Raw genomic sequence first — 13507 nt, forward strand, 5'->3', positions numbered from 1 at the left:
GGTGACATAATTATAGACATTCCACAATCCATTACCTCTTTGTTCAGTGCCCCTGTCCCTGGCTGCCCCATAGCAGGTGGAGGGACTTCCAGTTGTACCTGCTTGGCCTTGGCAACTGTCTGCCTGCAGGGTGCAGTGTAATTGCCCTTGGGCACCTTAATTTGGGGGATGGGGGCTACTCTACCTTTCCCAGGTATGTGAGGGCAGCCAGAGCAAATGGCAGAAGTGCACCTGGGAGTCCTCCACCTGCTATTGCTTTGTTTGGGACTAAATTGTGAAAAAGAAACAGCTTCCCCCACTTCCCAACAAGAAGAGATTTAAGGTCTGTCAGCATGCTTACTGGATTTCAGCCTCAGTAGATTTTTGATCTGAATCTCACTGTGTGTCTTTTGGGTTATGGATCACATTTGGCATGTGTGACTGTGGCAGTTTAACAAGGAAAGGGAACACTTTGAACAAATTGCAATGTTTTTCATGATCTTTAATGTATATTCTTCCATGGACAACAACAAAAAAAACTATTGAAAAGATTGTAAACTTGTTAGAATAAGGCCCTGCACAGCACTGCATCAATTGATGGCACTTAGGAAATAAAAATAGCAATACTTGAAGCCCCAAATCAAACTGAATAAAAATTCAAGTTATTTCATATGACATAAAAGAAGTGACTAGCTATTTCACTTTATTTTAAAGATACCTTCATAACCTATCTTTCACCGCTTGAGCAAAATATACAGCATATACATATATATTTCTCTCTGACATTTAACTACATTCCCCGAACACAATTTACATTTTCCCTGCTGAAGAGAAAATCATGTACACATGATTCACAAGGATACTTAATCATGCAAGATGAAGCTACTGCCAGTTTCTAAAGAATCAGCAGTATAACATTATTTGCTGAGTGTTTTTCCCCAAAATGAAGTCAAAGAGATGGCAGTATCCTTTGATCACATTTCACATGGAGTGCTTGAAAGTTTCCATATACAACTGTACCTCAGAGTTCTGTTGTTCTGAAGGACTATTTCTCCAGGATTCTTTCAAACTTAGGGTTGATAAAGGAGAACCCAGCAAATGCAGATTGATCCATTGAGTCTATTAAGTTTTTGTCACTGTAGGACAGTCGAGGCTTCTCACTCAAAAACTCTCTGTCAAAGTTGCTGTAGTCATTTGCTGATTTCTATGGATCACAAATACAACAACATTTAGTTAAAGCAGCTTAATCAATCTAGACCATGGATGTGCCCCCCCAAGCCGAAAACAATTTTTGATTTTTTTTTAAAAATGCGTTGTCACAAAATTATCCTGTAGCAGGCGCACATTTCCACTCCCAATGCACTCTACTAGGCCAATTTAGGCTCAGGAAAGGCCTTTAAAAATAGAGGCAACAACAACAACAAACAACTGAAAGGAAAGTGACTTCTGTTCACTTTCTGTTGTTAAAAAAGGCTTCTCCTGGGCCTAAAGTGGCCCAAAACATATGAAAATGACCCCAAGCTACCTTAAGGCATTTGGAGACTTTTTTTGATGGGAGCAGTTGCAGCAGAGGTTTCCTCCAAGGTTTCCTGGGCAGCTAATTCAGCACCCTAGCCTTTTACAGTTTCCCACCCCAATCTAGATAAGAATTGTCCACAAGTGCAAGAAATCATTTAAATTAATGACATGAGAATCTAGGGGCCCATTCACACTGCACAATTATAGCACTATGATTCCACTTTAACTAGAATGGCAACATCCTATGTAATCTTGGTGTCAATAGTGGTTTCTCTGGCTGATCATTCTAAATACCCCATGAAAATACAAATACTGGAATTCCACAGGGGCCTTTTCACATTACAGAATTACAATGGAATCGTTCCACTTTAATTGCCATAGCAACATCCTATGGGATCTGTAGTTTGTAGAGAGGTACTTAGACGCCTCAGCCAAACCACAAACTCCAAGATTCCCCAGGAGGTTGCCATGGCAGCTGAAAGTGGAATTACAGTGCTCTAATTGTATAATATAAAAGGGCTTCTGTTCAAGCCTTCCCCAGCCAGTAAAGTCCAGATGAGTTGGACTACCATAATCTGTAGCAAACATGATGTAAGTACGCTGGGTAGGAAATTGTAATCCAAGGCATCTGGATCTTTGAACCTGGTGTCCTCTTAGTAATACTTGGATGCAGCAGTCTCTAGTTCATGAAATATTATGCCATAATAAATATATTAATCTTTAAGATTCCATAACACTCTTGGCTTTTTTGTACCAGCCTCACAATGTAATCCCTCGGGAAAAAAGACATTACCACATTTTTCTCTCTGGATTCCATACTCTAGCTATAGTTGCTACAAATCCAAACTCAGGCAATCATTGCTCACAGGCAGAACATGTGCTTGTTTGCAAAAGATCTTAGTGAATTTCCTGCTAAGTTTCAGACCTCCCAAGGATACGGAACAAAGGCAGTAAATATAAAGTACCAAATAATTAAAAAATTTGCAAGAAATAGCATCTTTAGGCTGCATCATATTGAACAATGTGGAAACTGCTCTAAAGGAAGAGTATAATAGTATTGTATAAGCATGAAAGAATCAAATCCATTAAAAATGTATATCAAAGTAATCTTTTTTTCCAAATCATTGCTCAGTAATTAGGTTTATTGGGTGGCCACAAATCTTAACCATTTCACATGGTGGTAGGAATTATTTTAAAACAGAGTGAAATGTCTCTGCTTGAGACATTTTGTGTTTGCAAACTGTGATGGTGCTGATCTCACCCACAGCCCCTCAAATAAGTTCAGAATGTAGTTCAGAACTTAGTGCTGCAGCCCTTTTGTTTAAAAAAAAAAGTCTTGCAATATATTTTAAAATGAGAATTTTAAGAGAAATCACCATTATCCTCAATGGGATTTGAGCTTACACTTAATTCCCCTTATGTGTGTGTGGGGGGGTGGGGGAGTCCAGAACAGATGCCCCGCATAAGGGGCGGGCCAACTGTACATTCATATTTAAAAATACACAATTTTGAAATGTGAATGTACAGTTGGCCTACCCCTTACACGGGGCATCCGTTCCGGACTCCCCCCTCCCCACATAAGGGGAAATGAGTGTATGTTCAAATCCCATTGAGGATAATGGACACGCTCCATTGTTTCTATTGGGGCTTGCCTTCTGTGTGAGCTTGAGTTCACGGAAGGCAAGACTGTGGAAGAGGTGGGCCAACTGTACAACTAGATGTGGCATCTCTCTCTCTTTCTTTTTTAAAATGTCTGCTGTGGAAACATGGAGACTTATAATGAAGGTGAACATATCTGAAAAAGACAACTCCTATGGTGAATGTACATCACCATTCCTATGGTAATATGCTGCCCTTAGCTCCTTCATGAAAGAGTGGAATACAAATACTGTGGAGAAAAGCAGCTGAGTGTGACACCACTGAGCATCCGGCAGTTTCAAAGGCAACATACCACTTTAGGTTTGAACGGTGGGTCCATCTCCCTCTTCTCTAGCAATGTCCAGTTTATTGCTTTGAAGAAAGGGTGGTCTCTGATGCTTCCAGTTATTCCCAGTCGCTTTGATGGATCCCTTTCAAACAACTACAAAAGATAACAAAATAGTCTAATTAAATAACTTTGCCTGAAAGAATCAGCATGACTAGGAGCTGTCTGTGTTGGTAAGATGCTGCAATTGATTTATGTGATGGAACCTAAAAATCATAAGGCACCAGTTTTAGTCATCACCTTTGCTACTCATTTAGGCTCCATAGTACTGCTCTTCATGCTTTGTGCTGGCAGGAGTAAAATAGCTACAGATGCTGTGGGTGTAAAAGAGATAAGGCACTGGAGAAACAGGCTGCTTGGAGCAGACAAATTGTATGTGCCTCCTCTTACCCACTGTACAATCTTGGAAAATGTACAACCACCATGACAGTGAACCAACAGGGATGTGGCCACAAAATCCCAGAATAGAAGATGAAAAGTAACCATTTCCCACCACTCTCCTCTTCTTTTGGAGGGATCCCTACTGCTACTATTTGGGAAAAGTTAGGTGTTGGATCTCAAGTTGGTCATTCAGAGTGGTGATTTGGCTGGGGAGAAAACAATGGCAGAGATGTTCTACTGCCTCATCTGTGTATAACATGGCTCAATTCCCAAACTGCTTTAGTACAAACCCATAGGTGACTGTATAATACATGGAGATAGGTCAAGGCTAGTCTCTTATTTCATTAGGCCCTATTTTACAAAAACATTTGCCCATGGGAGAGAGACATACTCTCCTTCTAACAAGCACATTAACAACAGCTTCAACATAACAGATTGGTAGAGTGAAATAATGTCTGTAGACTTTTCTGGTGTGTACCCTCTCAAGTATATCCTTAGATTCCTTGGTAATCCAGCGTGGATAATGTGGCGTGTCTACTCGGATTGACTCAAACAGCTCATCTTCATCATCACCATGGAAAGGTGACTGTCCAATAAGCATCTCATACAACAAGACTCCAAATGACCACCAGTCCACAGAAAATGTGTATTTCAATCCTTGCAGGATCTGTTGCCAACAAGAGAAAAGAAGACATGTAAAGAGAAATAGGAAGTTTTTTGCCAATGAGTAATCCTCAAGAAATGTGAAAACCAGCGTTTTGAGTTTTTACCAGTTCAGGCATCTTAGATAATACAGGTACAATGTTTTTATTTGCTCTGAATTCCTACTTTCAGGGGTTATATGATCACGCTTTTATTCCTTTGATTTCACTGGTTGCATTCAGAGGTAGCAATGAATTGTAGCTTATCATTATGGGAGCAAGCTGTACCAGGCCCTGGCCTTAGGCACTCTTTTCTCCTATCCTTTAGTAAAGACATTTGAAAGCAGGAACTCTTTGCTTTAATTACAATGAACTGCAGTAGAGAACTATTAAGCTTATCGCATGGTGCTTGGAGGGATGGGAACGGAATAGGTTACCACACGGGAGAATGCCACCAATGCCACTGGTAGTCCACAAGCCATTGCCGGCAGGTGATTTTGAAGAATGGTTCAAAATCGTACTTCAAAATCGGCTGCCATAGAATGGCAGGGGAACAGCTTGGGGACTCCCTATGGCATCGGCAGCATTCCCCTGTACAGTAACACAGATTTTCCTCCTGTTCCATCCTGTTCCTCCAAGTGCTGTGCGATAAGCTTATATGTCTGAACTCAAACTACTCTATGATTCTATGATTCTATATTGGGATTTCCTGCATGGCAGGGGGTTGGACTGGATGGCCTTTGTGGTTCCTTCCAACTCTACGATTCTATGATTCTACGATTCTATGATACTCTTAAATTGGTTTTATGACAACTGACTAGTTCAACAAATCAGTTATGTTTAGCTGATTAGATTGGGGTTGTATTTTATATTAAACTTCAATTATTCTGCTAAATTGCACTATAGCAAAATCTTCTAACCTTGCAGCTACACTGGAAGAGAGAGGAGAAGAACCAATGCCTTCTGCAGCTCATTTCAGTAAGAATAAAGTTATTACTGTGTCTGAACATATGTGCTTTGAAAACAGCTGCCGTTAAACATTCTTTATTTATGATAAATTATTATGGTAATTAAATTATGATGTTAAGATACCAGAAAACTAACTATTATTGTGAAAATGTATAGGCATTATATGTTCTATACAAACAGATTAATTTCATATGCAGATATTTTCATCTAATAATTATTTACTCAGATACCAATTTCTGATTGCTGTTGGGGAAGACCTTGTTATCTGAACCGATGGCTAGCTAGCACACTGCATTAGAAGGTCACTGAAATGCATGTATTACATGACAGCTACATATTTTTTCAAGGATGCTGCAGATAGATGTAATTACCTCAGTTCTGTAATGCTTTTTAAATGATGCACATATGGTGAAAAAGAAAAAAAGGACACAAATTGCATCTTAGAAGTGGATGTACATTCATGTTAAAAACATCTACTTCTCCAGTGTGAATTGACCTTTTTATGATTATTATAAAGAAGACTGAGCACTTGGTTTCCCATAATTCATGGGTGTAGACTCTAAATTACTCACATCACATTTTATGAATGAACCCATGAACCTTCCAGATTTTAATCTATGTGTGCCACTTTAAAGAAAGCTTTTGAAGCCATTACCCCTCAATAAAATATTTGGGAGGAAGGTTTTTGAATTGGATTAGAGCAATATATTTTGAAAAGAAAGCACAAATAATAATAAATGGGGAGAAAACGAAATTTATAAAAATTCAGAGAGGGTAGACAAAGATGTCCTCTATCTGCACTGCTATTCCTAATCGTATTTAAAATCTAAATAAAAGAATAAGAATAGAAAACAAAATTCAAGGAGTTAAAGAAAAAGAGGTGGAATATAAATTGAGGGCCTTCACTGACAATTTGGTGGTTTTTCTAAACCGGAACCTATGGAAAGTATAAGGATATTAAACGATATAATAACAGAACTTGAGAAAATTTCAGGACTGCAAATTAATAAAGAAAAAGCTAACAAAAATATGACAGAAAAAGAAAATGTAGAATTATCAAGGGAAGCGGGATTCAGTATAAGTAAGAAAGTAAAATATTGAGGAATAGAAATTATGAAAATAAATTTTAACATACAAAAACAACTATAAAAAGGTATAGGCCTCTATTAAAAGAAATTTAGAAAACTTGAAAAACTTAAAACTATCACTATTAGGAAGAATAGCAACAATAAAGATGAGTGTCCTTTCAAAGATGATTATTCTATTTCAAAAAATTCCTGTGTTATTTAATGGAAAAACTTTTAGACATAACATGCTTTATATGGTCGAGGAAGAAACTAAGGATAAGATTCAAAATATTACAAGATGTAGGAGAGAGGGTTGTGTGGGTTATCTTTGCCCAATTTGAAAATTTCCCTAATGTGGATAAAAGACTGGATACACTTAGAAGAATGACATGGTAATCTGTGAATGATTGGTACGTTTTAATTGTGTATTTTTTGTTATATGTTTGTTTAGTTGATGTTTGTATGTATGAAATTCACAATAAAATTATAATTAAAAAAAGAAATGAAATATATCTTCAGTTGAATTCTAAGAAAAACTCAGCCATAGGCTGTAACTTAATTTTGCTCACACTTTCCTGGTAGAAAGTAACATCTAATTTTGCTTAGTAACAGGCATACCTGTACTTGGAACCTCTTGACCTAAACCCAAAATGTGTTTTACTTTTTTAAACCTCTAGTCCACACTGTGGGTTCATGAGGATTATAGGAACAGATTATCCCACAATTTGGATGATTATTTTCTACTTAGAAAGGACAGGGAGCTGTAGTTTGGGGAAGGCTGCTTCAAAAAGATAGATCAAGATTTTCAATTTATTTATCTGTATGTCTATCCTAAATAAATTTCTTACTTCGGGTGCTATGTAATCTGGGGTACCACAGAAAGTTGTTGCCTTGCTCTCTCCAAATACATTCTCTTTGCACATCCCAAAATCAGCTATTTTGATGTGACCTTCTTTGTCAAGCATCACATTGTCTAGTTTGAGGTCTCTGTGTAAAAGAATAAAGAAATAAATCAGAAAATTACTCAAAACAGAAATGAGTACCTACAAGTTGCATGCTGCAATAGTAGCCACTGTATCCACCGAAATCTCCTTTTCAGTCTTGCAGGACACTTCTAGTATTATTGCAAAAGTAAAGTCAAGTCCATAGACAAGAGGGGGCAGGAGGGATTCAAACACCCTTCAATGTTAGGAAGCCTGAGGCCCTGCTTCCAGAAATGATTAAGCAAAATTGGACCATCATGTAGATGAGCCCATTCAGGAATTATCAACTAGTAGTACATTAAACAATTAAGCATACAAAAGATTAAGACATCATTTATACTTGGGCCTTGTTGGATTAACTAAAACTGAAATAAGTCCTATACTCATACAGACTTTGGAATAATAATAATAATAATACGAAAATTTATTTCTATTCCACTTTTTTCTCATGAAATCAAAGCGGATTACAACAAAAGCATTAGATACCAAGTAACTTGCACTGAATACCTGGTGAGTACTCTGAATTACACATTGTGCTTGAAAAAGTATTTATGATCAAGACTGATAAGAGTGAAAATGTAATGACTGTGCCTTTGGGTACTATAATAGTTGTTATGATGGTACAACTGAACTCCAGATCACAGCAAGAAATGGTCTGTCCTGCCCTTGTGGCTCACAAAACATTTAGGTTTTAAGAGTCTTTCACTGGGCTTACTGTATTTCCTAGAGTATGGCAATGAGGGAGGAGAATTCATACAGCCATGTTTACTGGAGAAAATCAGAAGAGTAATGACCAATACAATTCAGTGATCCACAAAATTTATTATTTTGGGGGACTTATTGTAATATTTGGAAATTGCATATGCTCCATAGCTAGTTTCTTTCAATACACTTAGGTTTGGCTGATTATGTGAGCAAAAGAATACGATAATTGTATACCAATATGTTATGAATAAGACTGATTTCTGTAACATTTAAAATTAATTTTTGTTCTGAATTTTGTACCATATTTTGATAGTGACAAGTCTTTAACAGTTATATATTCCTAACAGTAAAAATGAGAGAACTAAAGAGATTTCAGTAAAAGTTGGAATTATATAGGAGTGTATTATATTAAAAAATGATATTAAAAAGGGAATCCAAAAATATGGCTGCATTTTTTCTCTCTCTCACCTTGCATTATACCTTTGCAGAAAATTAAGACAGACATTACAACCAAGATATGATAAATTAAAACCACTTCCCTGGAGAAATAGAAATTAGTGCTTTTGAAGTTGAACAACACATGGAATCTTTATTTTTGGGTCCATCAATACTACTGTAATACCACCTTCTAGTCCTGTTCCTTCAAAAAGGACTGGAGACATTGCAACAAAGCACATGCTTGCCATAGTCAAGCACAAAGAACACTGAAAAGGCTGGTTGCCTTAATGAGGTACCCATTCTCATTGCTGTATAATTGTATTTCTGAAGTAAAAGCCAAATGCTTATTCAGTGGGAAAGGAAACCTGAAAGCCAATACAGTGGTACCCCGGGATACGAATTACCCAGCTTACGAATTTTTCGGGATACGAAAAAATCCCATAGGGATTTATTGTTTCGGCTTACGAAGGTTTTTTCGGGTTACGAAAAAACCTCGGCGCTATTTTCCGCCACCGGAGGGCAGCAGAGAGCTATTTTTTTCCATTAGCGCCTATGGCAATTCAGGTTACGAAGGTTTTTCGGGTTACGAAATTAGCCGCGGAACGAATTAATTTCGTAACCCGAGGTACCACTGTACACCTTTAAATCTACCAGCCAACTGAGTGCCTCCAGAACATGATCAAATCTGGCCAACAGCATGGAATGGCATTTCATTACAGTGCAAGATGTATTCCTTTTAACTTTTAACCTTTCCATCATTTGTTATTCAGAGTAAAGCACTTTGGTCAGTACTCTTACCAAGAGGTCAGCCCAGTGAAATGCTGGCCCAAATACTATCAGTCTGCTTTGCTGCTAGGATGAGGACAGAAGTGTCTCAGTTTTGAGGCTAAATGCCTGGTAATTAGGAATGTGAGACAAAGATCCTTTTGTGTAATGTAAATAACATTTCTTTCTTCTTGTTGCCAAGGAGAAAAGAAAACAATTAGGGACTGGTCTCAAGTACTTGCTGAATTGCCTCTTTTCAACACCTTTGGAACAAAACCAAAATTTAATAGGGAACAGCTCCTTGTAAAACACTCTGCTTGTAGGTTAATCACAGAAACCAGCAATTCATCATCACAACACAAGTGATGCAATGTTTTACAAGACTCTTACCAAGGTTAATCAACACTCACCTATAAATAATGCCTTTGCTATGAAGAAACTGTAAGCCACACAGTATTTCAGCTCCATAAAACCTGAAATAAAGTAAAAGCACTTTAAAATAAAAAGAAAACCTTAAAAGTACTAAGCCTAATGCTGTTGTGGTAACTGTTTTTCACAGAGTCCCTTTCAGAAATCTTTCTCCTTTCACTTAAACTTTTAGAAGTATTATATGTTGGAAGTGTGTAATAAGGTGTAGGCTGAGTTAGAACAGGCTTACCACTAGTCAGCTTCTCTCCAAAATCCCCATTTCCCCCATAAAATGCAGGCAATGATTATAAACCTCCACACTCCTCCAGTTCTGGGAAATTCTTCCCTTTAATTCTATGCACTTGCCTACTGTGGGGATTTAAACTCATCTCAAAGCCACCCTTTCCTAGTTTTTTGCATGGTCCAGCTGAGAACACTGGACGTTACCTTCCTCTGCTATTCAAATCTGATTTTGTTTTAACAAAGAGAGAACATTTTCTTAAATCATTTATGAACTCTAGGTGTTATACTGTCCTGGGTGAAGAAAATATTTCAGGGATCATATTAAAACTCTGTGCAGCTGATGGGCAGTGTAAAAATTTATCCCTCCTACAGTGGTACCTCGGGATACGAAATACCCAGGTTACGAAATTTCCGGGATACGAAAAAATCCCATAGGAAATAATTGTTCCGGGTTACAAATGTTTTTTCGGGTTACGAAAAAATTTTTGGTGCTTTTTTCGGCTTTTTCGCACGAAATCGCGGCTTTTCCCCATTAGCGCCTATGGCATTTCGGCTTACGAAGGCTTTTTGGGTTACGAAAGCGGCCGCGGAACGAATTAATTTCGTAACCCGAGGGAGCAGTGTATTTTGGATGGCTCCCCCTTCAGATAAGCAACTGTTTTTGCATTGTTGCTCCTTTGCAAAAAAAAAACCAAAAAACAAATGAATGGATGCGTTCTGGATATCTATATTTTTTTTCTAGTGAAGAAATTACTTAGTGTTCGGGGCCTTTAAAAATTATTTTGTTTAATTTTTTTTTAAAAAATTGTGTGTCCTGAATGCTAAACAATTCCTTACCTAGAAGAAAAATATAGATGTCATGAAAAAATAATAATACTTGGTGTATGGTGTATTAGAGTGGCTGGCATGGACTCCTATTGGTGCTGCTTCTCTTGCTTCTCTCCACTTCGCAAGGTACATCCGTCTTACCTACTCTGGGGAATGACAGTAGTGTCCTTTCTCAAAAAGAGGCACCGAGGAAAGATGAAATTGCTTTAATCATCCCCCCCCCTTTTTTTTTTTTACTGAGGCCAACCAATGTAGCCTTCATAAGTCCCAGCAACTGATGGCTGGCTGTATCACAGGTGGCAGCACAGGTGGCTATGCTCTCTTGGGCAAGGGGTGGGAGAATAGGTCGCTAGCATCAAGGTCAGCACTACAGCCTTGAAATCAAGCATGTGTCAGAATCTGATATTTTCTGTCATGTGTAAATATGTTTGGTTGGGTTTTATATTCTAACAGTTTAAAAGAACACTTCGTGGTTAGAGTGGAATGGGAATGATGGGAAGTGTAGTACTAATAACATTTACAAGGGTGCCATTTCGAAGGGATGCCTAGTCTTTGGAGCTGGAATTTGCAGATATGTGTGGGAGGAACTTTCCCATAGTTACTGGTGAAAAGCAGATAATGGTGAGGAGACTGGAAGGAACTGGCTTCTGTGAAGAAAGAGGTGTGGTATGTTTTGGTTGTAAAACAAATTAAGAGAAAGCTGCCAATGCATGGGTGGGATATTGTTAAGTCTATGGCAATGTTTGTGGATCATGGCGCTTCTGACTTAAGATGTCTGCCTTTTAACACCTTGGTTTTTTTCTGGAATAAAGTTAACACAAAAGACTTGTTCACTGAACTATATGGGGGAGTTTAAGCAATTCTTGACGGAATGGGTCTTTTTGTGTGTTATATGAACATAGCTATAGTTTGTTTGCTCATTCTCTGTCCCATGCTTTATCATGGAATCTTACTGCAGCATGTGGTAAAATTAATTTAACTTATTTAAAATGATGTAAAACATTTTAAAATATTAAGACAACTCTTAAGTATATTAAACAATTTGACAAGTGAAAGCAGAAGGATTGAAACCAGTTGAACAATTGAAGACAACACCATAAACATGAGAGCTGGTTTGGATAAAATCAATTCAACCCGAAAGATTTTAGTAAAAAGTCATGCTTTATCTTGGCACTGGAATGACACCATGATCAGGGTACCACAATAGAAAAGGCCCTTTCTCATGGTCTCCCACTTTGTATTGCCTCCAAAACACAGAAGAGGGACCCTTCAGCAAATACCAATCTTTGGGCAAGCATATACAAAGAGAGTTGGTCCTTTGAGCATCAAGGGTTGTGCTAACTAGCAATATCTCCTTATTTCCAAGGAAATGAATGCACTGGGTTTTTAAAAATTGTTTTTAACTCTAAGACATGACCTGCAAGTTTGAGTTTTCCTTGAGTTTCCCTATGGAAAAGTGAACAAAATCACAATAGCCAAATATGAAAGTACAGTTGTTCATGTATGATGACAACACCTTCTCCCATGTTGTGTAAGTGAAGTAGATAGCACCCTCTCTGTTAAACACTTGGGGTTTTTTTTAGGACTGGAAGAGAATTGCCACCACCTCAGAACATTGCTGACACTTACGTAGCTCTGAAGAGATCAAAACGGCCTTTATCCTGTATATGGAACATTAGGTCTCCACCATTAAGAAACTCCATAACAAAGAACAGATGGTCCTATTTACAAACAGGAAAGAACACAACATTAACCAACTGATGTAACCTTGTCTACAGCATTAACATGTTTTTCTTTGAGTGACTCCAGCTGCATACTGTTATCATCCTCTGACTGGAAAATTTAACAAGGGCTATCAGACATTATTTACTTCTTTAGAAAACTAATACCCCAGTGAGGAACTAATGCCCCCCTTTTTAGGCTTCACACAGGACAGGGACAGCTGGATCTCAAGGGAAGTTACTTTTCTGTTCCTAATGGAGTTAAAATTTTATTACCTGTCTTTTATTGCACTTTGTCTCTGGTCCTCATATGACCAAGAAAGGGAGTGGCCTCTGCCTGCACTGAAATTCCTCAGTACCATCTTAACTCACAACAGATTGACATCTGAGAGAAATGTGGGCCTGTAACTCTAAAATCATCACCTTACTTCTCCTGAATGATTTTTAACATTTTTGCCTGATGAAGAAGCCAGCGAAGCTTCACAAGCTTGCATGATATATTTTAAGCTTTGAAGTTGGCCCAATAAAAGTATCACTGCTTTGGGTATTCTAAATTTTGTTGTATTTTGCTGCATGGCCAACATGGCTACCTCTAAACATGTTATATGTAACATATATTGTATCGACCACCCTTCCTGCATATAAAGCAAGCACTGCTGTAAAGTGAGACACTTTTAAATATGAGCTTATAACCTGCTAAGTGTTGCCTTCCCTCACTTGAGATTCTCTTTTGATCATTTCCTCTTTCCTGAGATTCTTTTATGATAGTTTCCTCTTTCCAATGCTGGTTAGCACTGGGAAAGGTGTGGACTTCCAGATGCTTTTGAATTCCATTTTGGGCTCAATCAGCTTGGTCAACAGTGAGGAATAATGGGAG

At 37.9% G+C, this 13507-nt stretch overlaps 1 protein-coding gene across 3 annotated transcripts in view; it reads right to left on the reverse strand.

Moving 5' to 3' along the window:
• Positions 1-464: 464 nt before the first annotated feature.
• The window catches only part of PRKCD (protein kinase C delta), a 131519-nt gene continuing 118476 nt past the window's right edge, over positions 465-13507 (reverse strand). For all 3 annotated transcript variants that reach the window (XM_042452297.1, XM_042452296.1, XM_042452298.1), the window contains 6 exons: positions 12539-12630; positions 9841-9903; positions 7388-7526; positions 4341-4529; positions 3449-3577; positions 465-1183 (listed from right to left, as the gene is read on the reverse strand). In XM_042452297.1, the coding sequence (XP_042308231.1) occupies positions 1025-1183; positions 3449-3577; positions 4341-4529; positions 7388-7526; positions 9841-9903; positions 12539-12630 (771 nt within the window). In that variant the 3' untranslated portion in view covers positions 465-1024. The remainder of the gene's footprint in view (positions 1184-3448; positions 3578-4340; positions 4530-7387; positions 7527-9840; positions 9904-12538; positions 12631-13507) is intronic.

The sequence above is a fragment of the Sceloporus undulatus genome, chromosome 2 (assembly GCF_019175285.1).
Source record: "Sceloporus undulatus isolate JIND9_A2432 ecotype Alabama chromosome 2, SceUnd_v1.1, whole genome shotgun sequence".
In the NCBI taxonomy this organism is placed as follows: Eukaryota; Metazoa; Chordata; class Lepidosauria; order Squamata; family Phrynosomatidae; genus Sceloporus; species Sceloporus undulatus.